Here is a 19302-nt window from a genome sequence, read left to right on the forward strand (position 1 = left end):
AACATGTGTTACTGGAATCCTTTTCTGTGAGAAATACTTCATTTTCTTGAAAAATGTCAGGAGTGCCAACATTTACGGCCATGACTGTAAATATACATATATATATATTTATATACTTATTTGGTAACATACTACTACTTTTTATAAATATTTTTTAAATTGTTAGCATTCCTGAGATATACAGTATGCCCGAACCTAGCCAAATTAAGTTTTAAAGGGGTACTTCGGTACCCCTTTGATTTTTTAAATCAACTGGTGCCAGAAAGTTAAACAGATTTAAATTACTAATACTATATACTATTACAGTATTTAAATTAAATTACTACCGTATTTATCGGCGTATAACACGCAATTTTTAGGCTAAAATTTTTAGCCTAAAGTCTATGTGCGTGTTATACACCGATAAGCCGCTGCAGTTCAATGATTTAAAGCGGGCGCTTTAAATCAATGAACTGCAGCGGCTTTGCAGGTGCAGAGACAGCCAATGCTGCCGGCTTCTCTGCCCCTGCCTGCCCTGGGGTCTAGAGCCCTGCTGTCGGCCCTTCTCTCCCCCTGGCTATCAGCGCCACTGCCCGTTCTCTCCCCCTGACTATCGGTGCCGGCGCCCCATTGCCGGCGACGATAGCCAGGGGGAGAGAAGCGGCGCCGGCAATGGGGCAGCGGCGCCGACAGCCAGGGGGAGAGAAGGGGCAGCGGCACCCATTGCCGGCGCTGCTGCCCTCTTGCCTCCCCCCATCCCCGGTTGCATAATTACCTGTTGCCGGGGTCAGGTCCGTGCTGCTTCAGGCCTCCGGTGTGCGTCCCCTGCGTCGTTGCTATGCGTTGCACAGCGCGGCGCATGACGTCAGTGCGCCGTGCAGTGCATAGCAACGACGCAGGGGAAGCACACCGGAGGCCTGAAGCAGCGCGGACCCGACCCCGGCAACAGGTAATTATGCAATCGGGGATGGGTGGAAGCAACGGGGCAGCGGCGCCGGCAATGGGTGCCGCTGCCCCTTCTCTCCCCCTGGCTGTCGGCGCCGATAGCCAGCGGAAGAGAAGCGGCAGCAGCAGGGAAAGGCAGGGGGAGAGAAGCAAGCAGCGACGGCCTCTCTCCCCCTGCCTTTCCTGGGGGTGTATCGGGGTATACACGCGCACACACACGCACCCTCATTTTACCATGGATATTTGGGTAAAAAACTTTTTTTACCCAAATATCCTTGGTAAAATGAGGGTGCGTGTTATGGGCCGGTGCATGGTATACCCCGATAAATACGGTATATACTATTACTATTAAAAATAATTACCCTTCCAGTACTTATTAGCAGCTGTATGCTACAGAGGAAATTCATTTCTTTTTTAATTTCTTTTTTGTCTTATCCAAAGTGCTCTCTGCTGACACCTGATGCCCGTATCAGGAACTGTCCAGAGCAGGAGAAAATCCTATGCTGCTCTAGACAGTTCCTGACATGGACAGAGGTGTCAGCAGAGAGCATTCTGTTTTCTCTGTAGCATACAGCTGCTAATAAGTACTGAAAGGATTGAGATTTTTAAATAGAAGTAATTTACAAATCTGTTTAACTTTCTGGCATCAGTTCATTTAAAAAAAAAAAGTTTCCCACCGGAGTACCCCTTTAATCATATTTTGTGCTTACCCACTTTAACTAATGCCACTTTTATTCTCTGATGTGGCTCAGTTATAGGACGTTGAGAGGCTACCATCTTGCACACTACATCGCCAAAAGCTGGGGGATACTATAGCAATACATCATGGTCTACATTACAATTAGTGTTGCTCGCGAATATTCGCAATGCAAATTTTATTCGCGAATATCGCACTACATATATTCGTAATTACGAATATTATTTTTTTTTTGTTGTTTTTTTTTTACAGTACACATCATAGTGATCATCCCTCCCTGCTTCCAGCTTGTGTGGTGTAAAGAAGGCTCTAATACTACTGTGTGAGACTGGCTTGCGAATTTCCGCATATGCAAAAATTTGCATATGCTAATTTTCGCACATGCTAATTTTCGCATATGCGAAAATAAAACGCAAATATTACGAATTTGCGAATTTAGCAAATATATGACGGATATTCGTCCATATATTCACGAAATATCGCAAATTCGAATATGGCCTATGCCGCTCAACACTAATTGCATATACTAATATTGCATCATACATTGCCATTGACAATATCAAAAAGAATAACATGAGCAATAGTTTTGCCATATTCTCCACTTTCCTGAGAATGCTTTCCTGTACAGTTTGGAACATGGCTATGTAGAATTGTGTTAGATCTGTCCTTCATATTGGGGAATAGGTTTGGCCAGTGAAGGCCCTTTAACATGGGGCAATTATCATCTAAATGAGTGTTACTAGTAACGCTTGTGGGGAAAGGTGTTTCAAGAGTGCCCCTTTTGCAGTAAATAATAAAACAAATCTTTACTCACCTCCTGCGCTCTTGCGATGCTTTCAGCATCCGGCCCATTGTGTCACACTGCTGCTCAGTTAATTAATTGCTGGATGAGATGGGACATCGCTGCGGCAGAGATTCACTGACTGGCAGTCCCACAAATCAGACTCAGGTGTTTCCCAGGCTTGACGCGTCAGGCTGCTGCTCAAGAAGATGGACACCGGAGGCATTGTGGGAATGCAGGAGGTGAGTAAAGGATTGTTTTGTTATATTGTCACGATGCCGGCTGGCAGGTAGTGGATCCTCTGTGCCAGAGAGGGATTGGCGTGGACCGTGCTAGTGGACCGGTTCTAAGCCACTACTGGTTTTCACCAGAGCCCGCCGCAAAGCGGGATGGTCTTGCTGCGGCGGTAGTGACCAGGTCGTATCCACTAGCAACGGCTCACCTCTCTGGCTGCTGAAGATAGGCGCGGTACAAGGGAGTAGGCAAAAGCAAGGTCGGACGTAGCAGAAGGTCGGGGCAGGCAGCAAGGATCGTAGTCAGGGGCAATGGCAGAAGGTCTGGAAACACAGGCAAGGAACACACAAGGAACGCTTTCACTGGCACTAAGGCAACAAGATCCGGCGAGGGAGTGAAGGGGAAGTGAGGTGATATAGGGAAGTGCACAGGTGTAAACACTAATTGGAACCACTGCGCCAATCAGCGGCGCAGTGGCCCTTTAAATCGCAGAGACCCGGCGCGCGCGCGCCCTAGGGAGCGGGGCCGCGCGCGCCGGGACAGAACAGACGGAGAGCGAGTCAGGTAGGGGAGCCGGGGTGCGCATCGCGAGCGGGCGCTACCCGCATCGCGAATCGCATCCCGGCTGGCAGCGGAATCGCAGCGCCCCGGGTCAGAGGACGTGACCGGAGCGCTGCCGCGGGGAGAGTGAAGCGAGCGCTCCGGGGAGGAGCGGGGACCCGGAGCGCTCGGCGTAACAGTACCCCCCCCCTTGGGTCTCCCCCTCTTCTTAGAGCCTGAGAACCTGAGGAGCAGACTTTTGTCTAGGATGTTGTCCTCAGGTTCCCAGGATCTCTCTTCAGGACCACAACCCTCCCAGTCCACTAAAAAAAAATTTTTCCCTCTGACCTTTTTGGCAGCTAAAATTTCTTTGACCGAGAAGATGTCCGAGGAGCCGGAAACAGGAGTGGGAGGAACAGACTTGGGAGAAAAACGGTTGAGGATGAGTGGTTTGAGAAGAGAGACGTGAAAGGCATTAGGGATACGAAGAGAGGGAGGAAGAAGAAGTTTATAAGAGACAGGATTAATTTGACACAAAATTTTGAAAGGACCAAGATAGCGTGGTCCCAACTTGTAGCTAGGGACACGGAAGCGGACATATTTAGCGGAGAGCCATACCTTGTCTCCAGGGGAAAAAACGGGGGGAGCTCTTCTTTTCTTATCCGCGAACTTCTTCATGCGTGATGAAGCCTGTAAGAGAGAATTTTGGGTCTCTCTCCATATGATGGAAAGGTCACGAGAAATTTCATCCACAGCGGGCAGACCAGAGGGCAAGGGAGTAGGGAGGGGGGGAAGAGGGTGACGGCCGTACACCACGAAAAATGGGGATTTGGAGGAAGACTCAGAGACCCTGAAGTTATACGAGAATTCGGCCCATGGGAGGAGATCTGCCCAGTCATCCTGGCGGGAGGAAACAAAATGTCGCAAATAATCACCCAAGATCTGGTTAATCCTTTCTACTTGTCCATTGGACTGGGGATGATATGCAGAAGAAAAATTTAATTTAATCTTGAGTTGTTTACAGAGAGCCCTCCAGAATTTAGACACGAATTGGACGCCTCTATCCGAGACAATCTGCGTAGGCAATCCGTGAAGACGAAAAATGTGTACAAAAAATTGTTTAGCCAACTGAGGCGCAGAAGGAAGACCAGGAAGAGGGATGAAATGTGCCATTTTGGAGAATCGATCAACGACCACCCAAATAACAGTGTTGCCACGGGAAGGGGGTAAATCAGTAATAAAATCCATACCAATCAGAGACCAAGGCTGTTCGGGGACAGGCAGAGGATGAAGAAAACCAGCGGGCTTCTGGCGAGGAGTCTTATCCCGGGCACAGATAGTGCAGGCTCGCACAAAGTCCACAACATCCGTCTCCAGAGTCGGCCACCAATAGAAGCGGGAGATGAGTTGCACAGATTTCTTGATACCCGCATGACCTGCGAGATGGGAGGAGTGACCCCATTTGAGGATTCCGAGGCGTTGGCGAGGAGAAACAAAGGTCTTTCCTGGAGGAGTCTGCCTGATGGAGGCAGGAGAAGTGGAGATCAGGCAGTCAGGTGGAATGATGTGTTGCGGAGAGAGTTCAACTTCTGAGGCATCCGAGGAACGAGAGAGAGCATCGGCCCTAATGTTCTTATCGGCAGGACGAAAGTGAATCTCAAAATTAAATCGGGCAAAGAACAGAGACCACCGGGCCTGGCGAGGATTCAGCCGTTGGGCAGACTGGAGGTAGGAGAGGTTCTTGTGGTCGGTGTAGATAATAACAGGAGAACTTGATCCCTCCAGCAGATGCCTCCATTCCTCAAGTGCTAATTTAATGGCTAGAAGCTCTCGATCCCCGATGGAGTAGTTCCTCTCCGCTGGAGAGAAGGTCCTAGAGAAAAAACCACAAGTGACAGCATGCCCGGAAGAATTTTTTTGTAGAAGAACAGCTCCAGCTCCCACTGAGGAGGCATCAACCTCCAATAGGAAGGGTTTGGAAGGGTCAGGTCTGGAGAGGACGGGAGCCGAAGAAAAGGCAGACTTGAGTCGTTTAAAGGCGTCTTCTGCTTGAGGAGGCCAGGACTTGGGATCAGCATTTTTTTTGGTTAAAGCCACGATAGGAGCCACAATGGTAGAAAAATGTGGAATAAATTGCCTGTAATAATTGGCGAACCCCAAAAAGCGTTGGATGGCACGGAGTCCGGAGGGGCGTGGCCAATCTAAGACGGCAGAGAGTTTGTCTGGATCCATCTGTAGTCCCTGGCCAGAGACCAAATATCCTAGAAAAGGAAGAGATTGGCATTCAAACAGACATTTCTCAATTTTGGCATAGAGTTGGTTGTCACGAAGTCTCTGAAGAACCATACGGACATGCTGGCGGTGTTCTTCTAGATTGGCAGAAAAAATTAGGATATCGTCCAGATATACAACAACACAGGAGTATAACAGATCACGAAAAATTTCATTGACAAAGTCTTGGAAGACGGCAGGGGCGTTGCACAGTCCAAAGGGCATGACCAGATACTCAAAGTGTCCATCTCTGGTGTTAAATGTCGTTTTCCACTCGTCCCCCTCTCTGATGCGGATGAGGTTATAGGCGCCTCTTAAGTCCAATTTAGTGAAGATGTGGGCACCTTGGAGGCGATCAAAGAGTTCAGAGATGAGGGGTAAGGGGTAGCGGTTCTTAACCGTGATTTTATTAAGACCGCGGTAGTCAATGCAAGGACGTAGGGAGCCATCCTTTTTGGACACAAAGAAAAATCCGGCTCCGGCAGGAGAGGAGGATTTACGGATAAAGCCCTTTTTTAGATTCTCCTGGACGTATTCGGACATGGCAAGAGTCTCTGGGGCAGAGAGAGGATAAATTCTGCCCCGGGGTGGAGTAGTGCCCGGGAGGAGGTCGATAGGGCAATCATAAGGCCTGTGAGGAGGTAGAGTCTCAGCTTGTTTTTTGCAGAACACATCCGCGAAGTCCATATAGGCCTTAGGGAGACCGGTTACTGGAGGAACCACAGAGTTACGGCAAGGGTTACTGGGAACCGGTTTTAGACAGTTCTTGGAACAAGAGGACCCCCAACTCTTGATCTCCCCAGTGGACCAATCCAGGGTAGGGGAATGAAGTTGAAGCCAGGGAAGTCCAAGGAGAATTTCCGAGGTGCAATTGGGGAGGACCAAAAGTTCAATCCTCTCATGATGAGATCCGATGCTCATAAGAAGGGGCTCCGTGCGGAAACGTATGGTACAGTCCAATCTTTCATTATTTACACAATTGATGTAGAGGGGTCTGGCGAGACTGGTCACCGGGATGTTGAACCTGTTGACGAGAGAGGCCAAAATAAAATTTCCTGCAGATCCAGAGTCCAAGAAGGCCACTGTAGAGAAGGAGAAGGCAGAGGCAGACATCCGCACAGGCACAGTAAGACGTGGAGAAGCTGAGTAGACATCAAGGACTGTCTCACCTTTGTGCGGAGTCAGCGTACGTCTTTCCAGGCGGGGAGGACGGATAGGACAATCTCTCAGGAAGTGTTCGGTACTAGCACAGTACAGGCAGAGGTTCTCCATACGGCGTCGTGTCCTCTCTTGAGGTGTCAGGCGAGACCGGTCGACCTGCATAGCCTCCACGGCGGGAGGCACAGGAACAGATTGCAGGGGACCAGAGGAGAGAGGAGCCGAGGAGAAGAAACGCCTCGTGCGAACAGAGTCCATATCTTGGCGGAGTTCCTGACGCCTTTCGGAAAAACGCATGTCAATGCGAGTGGCTAGGTGAATAAGTTCATGTAGATTAGCAGGAATTTCTCGTGCGGCCAGAACATCTTTAATGTTGCTGGATAGGCCTTTTTTGAAGGTCGCGCAGAGGGCCTCATTATTCCAGGACAATTCTGAAGCAAGAGTACGGAATTGTACGGCATACTCGCCAACGGAAGAATTACCCTGGACCAGGTTCAACAGGGCAGTCTCAGCAGAAGAGGCTCGGGCAGGTTCCTCAAAGACACTTCGGATTTCCGAGAAGAAGGAGTGTACAGAGGCAGTGACGGGGTCATTGCGGTCCCAGAGCGGTGTGGCCCATGACAGGGCTTTTCCGGACAGAAGGCTGACTACGAAAGCCACCTTAGACCTTTCAGTGGGAAACAGGTCCGACATCATCTCCAGATGCAGGGAACATTGGGAAAGAAAGCCACGGCAAAACTTAGAGTCCCCATCAAATTTATCCGGCAAGGATAAGCGTATCCCAGGAGCGGCCACTCGCTGCGGAGGAGGTGCAGGAGCTGGCGGAGGAGATGACTGCTGAAGCTGTGGTAGTAACTGTTGTAGCATAACGGTCAGTTGAGACAGCTGTTGGCCTTGTTGCGCTATCTGTTGTGACTGCTGGGCGACCACCGTGGTGAGGTCAGCGACAACTGGCAGAGGAACTTCAGCGGGATCCATGGCCGGATCTACTGTCACGATGCCGGCTGGCAGGTAGTGGATCCTCTGTGCCAGAGAGGGATTGGCGTGGACCGTGCTAGTGGACCGGTTCTAAGCCACTACTGGTTTTCACCAGAGCCCGCCGCAAAGCGGGATGGTCTTGCTGCGGCGGTAGTGACCAGGTCGTATCCACTAGCAACGGCTCAACCTCTCTGACTGCTGAAGATAGGCGCGGTACAAGGGAGTAGGCAAAAGCAAGGTCGGACGTAGCAGAAGGTCGGGGCAGGCAGCAAGGATCGTAGTCAGGGGCAACGGCAGAAGGTCTGGAAACACAGGCAAGGAACACACAAGGAACGCTTTCACTGGCACTAAGGCAACAAGATCCGGCGAGGGAGTGAAGGGGAAGTGAGGTGATATAGGGAAGTGCACAGGTGTAAACACTAATTGGAACCACTGCGCCAATCAGCGGCGCAGTGGCCCTTTAAATCGCAGAGACCCGGCGCGCGCGCGCCCTAGGGAGCGGGGCCGCGCGCGCCGGGACAGAACAGACGGAGAGCGAGTCAGGTAGGGGAGCCGGGGTGCGCATCGCGAGCGGGCGCTACCCGCATCGCGAATCGCATCCCGGCTGGCAGCGGAATCGCAGCGCCCCGGGTCAGAGGACGTGACCGGAGCGCTGCCGCGGGGAGAGTGAAGCGAGCGCTCCGGGGAGGAGCGGGGACCCGGAGCGCTCGGCGTAACATATATGCTGCAAAAGGAGCATCATATTGAACAGCCAAGCGGCTGGCTAACCCCTTTAATTTTATTTTTTTTTTACTGTAAAAGGTGGAAATACCCTTTTCATCAAACTTTACAGTTGTGCTTGAAGAAATAAACATTATCATAAAACAATATCAGGCAGCAGAGTGTTACAGAGGGTGTCAAGGACTTTGGGGTCTACAGTTAATTGCTAATGACTATATTTATGCATTGTGAACTGGCTTAAAAAAAAAAAACTTTATTCCACATTAATGCAAAAACCAAATGAAAAGAAACCCACTATGGTATGGACTTTTGGTACTCCACAAGCTAGTTTGTTTACATTTTGTATCAGATTTCCAGAGGTTATTAGAGAAACACCACAGTGGAGAATAACCCATGCGGAGATGGATGCTGTTTTGGCACTTGGGATTTATGCCTTTTCTTCTCTCTAAAGTGCCTGTTAGCCTTCTTTTATTTTTCTATTTTTGCAAGCTATTACTTCTTAGCGCTTGTTGATACAAGTCGCAAAGAATACCCAACCATCTCCATTTTTCTCACCTCTAGACAAGCCAGGCTGTCACGATAATGAATAGCGCTCTAAGGTTGAACGAGGCTAACCTTTCACTTTTTCACTCTAGTGAAACTTGTACACAGTGATATTTGGATAAGTCATTAACTCTTTAACTTTTCAGGATCAAGTAGAAAACAGTTGGCACTCCATATATCTCTCATCTGGCTTGTTTGTAGCATGGGCTAAAACATATCATATCCAATGACAATTTACAGTGTAGGTCTGGGTCTGTTGGTTGTTTTTACACATAGTATATTATTTATGACGTTATATAATATATTATATAATATAATATAAAACATTATATATTGATATTGGTAGTTACATCCTGTAACTAATCGAGATTTGACTACTGCGTGATTGCTGTTCATTTATCTGTATTCATTGTTAAGTTAAAGATAAGATGCACAGATTGGCTTAAAGAACAGAAATCAGTCTTGTAAAACTCAATCTGGTAGTAGAGGGTTTACTATTGGCAGTGTATGTTTGCGCCTGAAGAGACCTAAACCTAATGCAGTAAGAATCCAGGCCTGGAAAAACAACAAGAAACAAAAGAACATTAGGTGTAATGGCGGTCCAAGGCCAAAAATGTTAATACCATGATCCTGAGAAGCCACATACATGGTATTTTACGCTTGCCATAGAGTGTGCATGTGGACTGTATCCAAGCAATCCCAACAGGGAGTTGTGGCTACACATGGTCTGTATTAAAATTGTCAGCTTAAACGTTACCTAAAACAAGGTTCTGAAAGTAAAAGAATGAAAAAAGATATAAGAAGTATCCCAGGAGAAGGGGATTAGTGATATTCTATTTATATTCCTTTTATTACTTAGTGAAATGTCAGAAGTGCGCAATGCTACTTGTTCGTACAGAAAGTAAAATGTATATTCTGCAGTAGACACCACAACTTATTGGGTTGTTCAAGTTTGTAGGTGACTGTATTAAGATAAACTAAGAGTATATTTGGTAGGTACTTTATCACAATGTAAAATAGGTAACAAATGTTAGTCTCTATGAGATTTTTTGTATTTTCTTTTTCCTTAACATACTCTGCAAATGGTGTGGTATGTTCTTACATAGCCCCCCTGGCTTGTTTCTGGCACTATTCACTGCTCCCCGATGCACCTTCCTCCTCTACCCACTGCTCCATTTTCTCTCTGCTCCTTCCTCTTGCACACTCTATTAAAACTACATTTCCCCGCAGTCCTCACTGCCAAGACTGTTAGAAAGGGTGTGTGGCTTGTTATTATGATGCCAGGAGGGGCGTGGCTTGATAAGTTACAATAGAAAGGGGGTGACTTGGTTGGACAATGCTAGAAAGAGGGCGTGGATTGTTGGTATTATGCCAGAAAGCGGCATGGTTTACAAGACAAGGATGCTGAAAGCCAATGCAAAGTGTCACATGATCTCTGTTTTAGTTGAGGGGGAGGGAAGAAAGGAGACAGAGTGGACTGAGGATAACTGATTTCTGTTCTTTAAGCCAATCTGTGCATCTTATCTTTAACTTAACAATGAATACAGATAAATGAACAGCAATCACCCAGTAGTCAAATCTCGATTAGTTACAGGATGTAACTACCAATATCAATATATAATGTTTTATATTATATTATATAATATATTATTCACTTTCTGCCTGTCTCAGCATATTCCAACAGGGAAAACGGCCCAGTACAGGTAATATGTATATATTACAATACAGTTGGCCTGGCCATGAGGGGACAAAATATGATAAATTTTTGCCACCTGGATTACCCCTTTAAGTCATTTATATTGTCCCACGCTTGTCATACTTGGGACAGTTTTAGGGGAAGCCAATTGACCTATTAATATGCTTTTGGCTTTGTGTAGAGGACTGGAGTACAAAGAGAAAATAAGAAACCATGTGCTACCCACATACTATTTCCATGGAGATATTGCCTTGGTCAGATTTTAGGATTGTTGTAACATTCAGGGACATTAGGGGGGGGGGGGGGGCAAATGACACATATGCTTCCAAGTTCTGGTGACGGAGACTAAGACTCCTCTCTGCACATAAGACACCAGTATTACAGATGGCACATTGTAGGTTGCATATTGTGCATTAACCAAGAGCTGCAAGTTACTCCTCCGGCTCCTCTGGTAGCCTTACTTAACATGGAATCTAGAAATTGATTCTACTTTCTGATCTAGTTGTAGTTTGAGTCCACATGGCGTCTAGTGATGTGGCCACTGTTACCATGGTCATTTACAAGTGATGAAGAGCTAGGACCCCCTTAATTTGTGGAGTACAGAAGTCATGGGAAAAATATCTAGATCTGCAAACTGGAACCCCCTAGATGTTGCAAATCTACAACTCCTGGCATGCCCAGACAGCTGTTAGCTGTCTGGACATGACGGGAGTTGTAGATTTGCAACATTTGGAGGTCCACAGTTTGAAGACCACTGATCTAGATAATGCATGTGAGCAGTCTCATTCAGTAAGTAATAGTACTAACTATATAATCTGATACAGATTAAGAAGCAAGGCAAATAGACAAGGATTCTGAATTGATACATACCTTATGTATCCACGCTCTAAAAAATCTACTCAATCCTAGCTGTATATTGTATCCAGTTACTTAATGCTCAACATAGCAGCTATTTATATGTGGTCTCAAAGTTGGCTGAAACTTGTCTTTGGGTTACGGTCTATGTTTAGCATCTGCACATTATCAGCCGTTATCGGACTGTCCAATCTTTTCTGTTGTCAGTCCCATTGCCTCCTTTCAGGTTAGAAATATGTTTTCCAAATGTCAGGACTCTTTCCTGGTTTGGAAAAGACTCACTGCTATCTCCATTGATAGTGCTGCGGAGTCCCTAGTGATTTGTTGTCTCTCTTATTGCTTCAGATTAAACTAACTTCTAGGCTCTAATGTTTTTCTTGCAGCCTGAGGGAAGACATTTGTACGGAGAAAGAAGTCTATACTCTGGGTAGTATCAGGGTCTGGTTTTTATGTGATTATTAAATTCATGCTATCTGGAGTATTACTCAACTTTCTGACCAAGTTTTTTGAGGTTGTTTCAGTTCACTCAGAAGTTGGCAGATTTCTCAGGATGTTACCAGCAGTCTTCCCTCCTAACCTGTCACCACCTTTGCTCAAGCAATTCATTGGATTAGGTTTATAGTACAATGAGTACTGTACCGCAGCCCTCACTATCACAAAAGGCGACGTCCAGGAGAGATTACATTCATAGGGTTTGAGCCACAAGTTCGCGGAAATGTGTTCTATAAACAATGCATCTATTTTATTAATTGAGCACTGTTTAGGCTCTGTCCACTTAGGATCATGATTGGTATAAAGTGACATTGATGGACCCCATTAAGTTTCATGAGATCCATCACTGTTATGGCAAAGTAGACATAAAAACATAAAACCCATAGAAGGCTCCCAGTGCAAGTGTGAACAGATCCATATCCACTAAAAGGTTTACAAAAAGGATAACAGTCAACAGAGAAAATGAAGTCTTCTGCTTTGTATTCATAGTGATGAGAATTTTTTTTTTCTGCAGTGATGGCTACAAGCAAATTATGCCTTATGATCTCTATCATCCTCTACCCAGGTAAGGCTGTTAATGGCGTGTGAGCTTTTACTGTTATTTTCACACCTATGATTTTATTAATGTAACATTTTAAGATTTGGTGTAGTAAGATTTAATGATAATATAAGCAGTGGTGTAGCTAGGAGAGGGCTACCAGGGCATGTTCCCTGCATGAAGACAGCCAGGGGAGCACCAGCGAGCCACATTGCCTTGGCCATTGTATTTAGATACAGGGCTAGGGCAATAAACTGAACCTTTGCCCCAAGTGAAAGAAATACATAACAGACTGAGAGGTTAGGGCAAGAGAGGAGGATTGCGCTTTGACACTTGGCTGAGAAATAAGACGGCAATTTTAAGTTTGGTAACTGCCTTTAGCTCTAGAATAGGTATTAGCTATTCAATGGTATCTGCAGCTCTTAGCAGCAAATAGAGCCAAAAGATTTGTTTTAAACTTTCTATATCAGCATGCATCCTTTAGCATGATATTTCAGCGGGGAGCTATATGATGGGGTTAGAAATAGACAGAAACTGGCCGCCATAAAAAGCTCCATGTCTTCCATAGGGTAATTATCAGTTATTGCCCTACATAAAAGATTCAACGATCAGATGGCAAACAAGCAATCGATTTTGCTGATTGTTGGGACTTTGCAGCATCATTGGCTTAAATAAGGGCTGCATTGCCGACAATAATGTCAGTAAATGGCTGCACAAACAGTCGAGCCATCATTAATGCTGCCCTCCACTGATAATGGAGCCACGTAAAGGCTTTTTTTTAACAGGCAACAATCTTATTGACCTGTCCATCTAACAATACCGTTAGTTGTTTACTTGTTTTGTTATCTGAATAGTACTGTAGTACAAAAGGCTATAATATCTTTATTTCTCCTACATGTTTAGATGATATTTGAGCCAATCCATCTGGGTTCTATGTGCCATCTACATGGATCATGCCATTTTTTTTTCATGTTATCTCTGTTATACATGGATTTGGTAGATTGTATATTTGCACTAGGCTAAGAATTAACTAGTTATGTTTAATGTGTTTTTTTTATAATGAAGTTAGTCTGTAAAAAGTAGGGTTCCACTTCTTAGAGTCCCCACAAATACCTGTGAACGGGCCTGCAGTGTTTTATTTACCTCTTCTGCGGCTAGTCCATTACATTTGATTACCTTGTAAAACGTGAATTATTGTGCTGCCAAGTGTGATCCATTATATCGGGGTTTAACCCTTAATCTACTGTATTTCTTTTGAGTCAATGTATCACAAAGGAGTTAAATAGAAGTTGTTTCATAGTAAAAGTGAGGACTAGTTTTTAAAGTAACACGATTCCTACATTGCTTCTGCTTCTGAAATCATTTTTTTAATGACCTCAGCTTCCAGCCTGGCTACTCATGAGTGTAAAAATATTAGTTTTAGGTCTCATTTTACAGGTCTAAAGTCAGGGCTGCCTTAATGATTGAAAGTGAGTCCCCGACTAGCTTCCTTGGAAAGCGGATGCTTACTATTGTTCCTTGTAAAATAACATCTATAGAAAATATACAGTAGCAGCAATTTTATGAGCTCACGTGTCACTTTCCTTTTTTCACTTTTTGTTGACTTTCTATAGCACATTATATTACCCTTAGGTTACACAGATCTGCTGCAGTACTTTTTGTGTTTAGTCGTATGGCTGGTTATACCTAACTTTGATGTATTGCCATAAACTAGAAGCTTCATTCATGATCTAAACAAATGCACTGCTGTGATATTAAAAACATGTCTAGATGAAATAAGCAGATGGACATTTGTAATGCAGGTTTTATTGCTTTTCCATATTCTATGACTGTTAAATTTGCCAAATATACTGCTTTCTCTATGGGAAGTCCTGGCAATATGACTAATATGTGAATGTATAAAACTCTAGACACACCACACAAATCCTATCATGTGTCAAAATCATTGCTAATCTTAATTGCAGTCATTTTTAATAAGTAAAGAGTTATTCCCATCACAGAAGATGATATGGCCTCACAATGGCCAACAATCCGTAAATGGAAGGTGCCACAGTGCCGCTTCTGTGTCAAATAATTTCCCTGCTCCACACTGTTTCCAACTACTAGCTATGCTGTAATGCAATAAGGTCCGTTTCCCTCCAGTGAAGCTGTGCTGCAGTCCTTGGGTTGACAAGAGTGCTGCTGACAGGCTAGAATCAAACTCACCCAACTATATTAAATTATTAGTCAGTCCTTTACAAAATCGACCAACAAACATGAAATGGATATGGCCAGCCTGATGAATGTAGATGTTGCTGACCACTACAGAGATATAGAGGGACATTTATTACTGTGTTTTTTTAAATGTGTTTTGAAGTCGGATATTTTTGCTTTGGTTTTCGCTTACCTGCAACACAAGTATCATAATATCGCATGGGGCTTGATAAATTTGGCGCACGTAAGCAAAAAGCCATATATTTCAGAACACCAATTTGTATGGTTTTACTTTATTGTGAAAAAATGTGTGACTTTTAAAAAATGCTGTCCACAGCCAGTTTTGTAAGCCAGGTCTGGGCTGGTGTACATTTGCGACAAATTGAGGGCTTTGCGACAAACTTATTAAAGAAATGTTGCACTTCATAATTTCAGCATTCTATGGGGGAGATTTATCAAAGTTGTCTATTTCCCGCATCAATATAGACCAACCTACAGAGTGTTAGGCCGCTCTATTGTGCGCCTAATTCATCAAAAGTCGCACAGCTCTTGATAAATTCTGCGCGCAGACTTCGGGATCTGTGGTTTAGACTGTATTTAAACCTGCTCCAGCATGATCTGACATTTCAGTGTACTTTCGGCCAATGCGACTTTTCGCGGAAAAGTCACTATTGATAAATTCAGTACCAATGCATTTTTCCGTCTAAAATAGACTAGAATGCAACATGTTCTAAAAATCCTCTAAAGCAAAAGTCGCAAAAAAGTCACACATATTTAGACTCCGACTTACTGTGCGACAAATTTAGATGGGAAAAAACAGTCTAAATCCTTTGATAAATCTTCCCCTTGACTGCACCAAAAAAGGATCTAAATCTGATGATAAATTCCCCCCATGGTTCTCCGACTGTATCAGCTGTCATTTTTCTAACCAAGTACTAACACGGCTAAACCTTTTATGCTTGCTGCTTAGATGGGAAAATACACCCTGGACCGCTTGTTCCTCGTCTTGTGGTGGAGGGATTCAAAGCCGAACAGTTTCTTGTGTGGAAGAAGACATGCAAGGACAGATAAGCTCTGTGGAAGAATGGAAATGTATGTACACTCCTAAGATGCCTCTAGTCCAACCATGCAATATTTTTGATTGTCCAAAGTGGTTGGCTCAAGAATGGTCACCGGTAAGTGTTTTGTACTAAATTGTTTTTCGTCCATAGTAAAGATTGATCAATCTCAATGACAGATAGATAGGTCAACTGGTGACACCATGGCACTTTTCTGGCTAATAGGGTTTAGCAGTAGACCTTGAATTTGGTTATAAAACCATAAGTGGGGAAGTCCAGGCAATACTTCATTGTCCTCCCCTCTGACCTTTCACGCAGCATCAACACAAGGGAGGAATATGCTGGGTATGCTTAGACTTTAGTGCTAGGTTACGCTGTGAATTGTAGTATCTTTCCTTATGGTAACTCTGTAGCAATCTTTAGTTACTCACTTTCCTACTGTTACCGTTCCATGGATTTCATTTAAGGGGATTTACCATGAACATAAATTGGCCTAAATTGATGCATTTCTAACGTACGAGCATTTCTAGAAATGTACTGTTTGAGAGATATATACTTACTAATCCGCCGCCTTTGTTTTGCCCTGTTGCCCTTGGTTACATCTATCTTTTGGCAACCACAGGCATGCTCAGTTTAACTGCATATTGCTCATTAGTCTCTACTGTGTATGCCAGAAAGGGGAATTGTGCAAATAAAAGTACAGGGATGTAGGTAATTTTTTTGAGAGAAAAAAAGCATATTTGTACTCCTTTAAAATATATTTATGTGTTGCACATGTGATTTTACCAAGTTTGTAAAAGCAATCATGATTCCTCAGAACAGGCCCCCTACTTCTACTGCATAAGAGGAACACTCACCTTGGTTCTATTGTAGTTAGACAATTCTTGTTCTTCACTTAATCTATCAATGGCTTCGATGTTTTAGTTTATGTGTATAATAGTCATAAACAGGGGCCTAGCTATAGAGGTAGCTGAGGTAGCAGCTGCACCGGGCCTTGGTGCCTAAGGGGGACCCAAAGCACATATTCCCCATAAGAGACCAGTATTATATTTGGCATATGGGGCCCTGTTGCTGATTTTGCATCGGGGCCCAAAAGCTACAAGCTACGCCTCTGGTCAGAAAGTCTTCAGGCCTTCATCCTTCTGCACTCAATACCCCATAAGTGAAAACAGAACGTAAAAATCTTTGCTAATTTATTAAATATTGCATGGTCATAAGTATTCAGACCCTTTAGTCTGTACTTAACTGAAGCACGCTTGACAGTGATTACAGTCTCCAGTCTTCTTGGATATGATGCCACAAGGTTTACACACCTGGATTTGGGGATTTTCTATCATTCTGCTCTCAAGCTCTGTCAGGTTGGATGGGGACTGTTGGTGGAAGCCATTTTCAGGACTCTCCAGAGATGTTTCATTGGGTTCAAGTCAGGGCTTTGGCTGGGCCACTCAAGCAAAATCACATAGTTGTTCCTAATCCACTTATGTGTTGTTTTTGGCTGATGTCATAAAGCCCAAATTTGTGGCGTGCTGCAGTAATGGTTGGCCTTCTGGGACTTTCTTTCATCTGCACACAGGATTTATGAAGCTTAACCAGGATTCTCGGTCATCTTTCCTACCAAGGCCCCCTTATCCCCCCGTTACTTAATATGGTGGGGCAGCCAGCTCTAGGAAGAGTCCTGGTTGTTAAAGACTTCTTTCATTTAAGTGCTACAGAGGCCACTTTTTGTATCCTTCTCTAGATCTGGGCTTTCACACAATCCTGTGTCTGAGCTCTACCTGTAGATATTTCCTGCTCATGGCTTGGACTTGAAGTTCTAAGTGTGTGTTAGGTGGTAGTGCCAAAAGGCCACCAAAAGTCACGTTCTGGTAACTTTGTCAAATATCATCAGAATTATGCTGCTGTGAAAGAGCAGGAGGTTTTCTGGCTGGCTCTTCCACAGCATGTGTTGGCATGATGCCCAGGCTCAGAAACATTATTAGAACTGGACTGGTACCCAGTCCAGTTCTAATAATGTTTCTGGGCTTGGGTCTCATGCCAACACATGCTGTGGCCCTAAACAGCAGTCTAGAAATCCCAGTCCCTATTTTCAAAACCATATCCTTTAGTTTTTGTGGCCACACCCAGATATCTTGACAATAGTCACACTTTCTACCTCTTCATTGGCCCTGATTTATCAATCTGTCTAAAACCACAACTGTCTGGTTTTGCCCATAGAGACCAATCACAGCTCAGATTGATAAATCTAGGTCATTATATCCCTGGCATTTTTGGGGATTACATTCTTTTAGTCATAGATAGCTCCATGTGTGAATGAAATACTAAAATATAGATGACAAGTTACCTGACTAAAAAATTAGTGCATTTCTGTATGTTTTGTTTTCTAGTGCACTGTCACCTGTGGTCATGGCTTGAGGTATCGAGTAGTTCTTTGCATTGATCACAGAGGCATCCATACAGGAGGATGCAGTCCAAAGACTAAACCTCACATCAAGGAGGAATGTACTGTACCCATACCTTGCTTCAAGATCAAAGGTAAACAATAAGGCCTGATTTCATATGGAATTCTTCCTAAATTAGTTCAATCCTAGACATACTCATATAATTTCTAAATGACTGCAAAACCTAAACTGTATACCTACAAAATAAGGCAGACTATGGGCACACAGTACCTTGTACTTCTTCTAGTCAAAGTGGAAACAGTTGTGGTTAGTGATTGCTTAGGGATTCCATGTGGCCCCTTGTATTAATTGCTTATAAGATTATGTAAGAAGGTCTCATCTTTATGTTTAGCTCTGATCTTTGACTGTCTAAATTTAAAAGGATCCTGTAACCTACGGGGTGTAATTCTGTCTCCTGCATGTACAGAATATTGATAACCGATACCCAGTAGGTTGAGGCCTACTAGTTAGCAACTTACCACTGACATAATTAAAGTCCTTGAACAGTCTTGACTAATCAGAATGTGGTTAAGGCTAGTATGCAGGTATGTCTCATGTGCTTCTGTTTATAAGTAGTTAGACAAGACTCAAACTCAATTTGTGTGTAGTTTGCATTACACGTACATGTTTGTCAATGTTTATCCATTAGGTAATTGTGTTAGCAGTATGGGAATTTTCAATATTTGCCCATATGTTTACTAAATCTGTATTATTATTTTTGTAGTAAGTACAGGTAGCATTAAATATAATTTGAAGCATAAGTAACATGTTTCTTTAGCATTTTTATTAGTAATGTAGTTCCACAAAAGATATATTTTAGTATTCATGTGGCATGTATTAGCATTACCATTACATTGAAAGTCTGGGAAAGTCCTAACATTGGATTGCTTTCTTAAAAATGCAGAGAGTGTGCAGCTCAAACTAACTAGACCTTTTTAAGGGGACAAGCACAATATACCTGATGTGCCTATTGGTTAAACTTAGTAATGCAGGTAAAGAAGTCAGTCCTCAGGTCCTCTTCGGTATGGATGTGACTGGAGACAAGTGAGCAATGGGAGGAAGGGTGGAGGGCTTATATGATTATTATTATAAAAATGTGCTCTTAGACCATATGGATATAACAATTTTATATTTATTTAAAAAAAATACAAAAGGTATATGATGTTTGTGTCGTGTCTTGCATGGC

The 19302-nt window shown here is 44.0% G+C and overlaps 1 protein-coding gene across 3 annotated transcripts in view; it reads left to right on the forward strand.

The window, feature by feature from the left end:
- The window catches only part of ADAMTSL1 (ADAMTS like 1), a 956942-nt gene that overhangs the window by 787015 nt on the left and 150625 nt on the right, over positions 1 to 19302 (forward strand). For all 3 annotated transcript variants that reach the window (XM_056519753.1, XM_056519743.1, XM_056519759.1), the window contains 3 exons: positions 12404 to 12454; positions 15591 to 15795; positions 18063 to 18210. In XM_056519753.1, the coding sequence (XP_056375728.1) occupies positions 12404 to 12454; positions 15591 to 15795; positions 18063 to 18210 (404 nt within the window). The remainder of the gene's footprint in view (positions 1 to 12403; positions 12455 to 15590; positions 15796 to 18062; positions 18211 to 19302) is intronic.

The sequence above is a fragment of the Hyla sarda genome, chromosome 1, assembly GCF_029499605.1.
Source record: "Hyla sarda isolate aHylSar1 chromosome 1, aHylSar1.hap1, whole genome shotgun sequence".
Lineage (NCBI taxonomy): Eukaryota > Metazoa > Chordata > Amphibia > Anura > Hylidae > Hyla > Hyla sarda.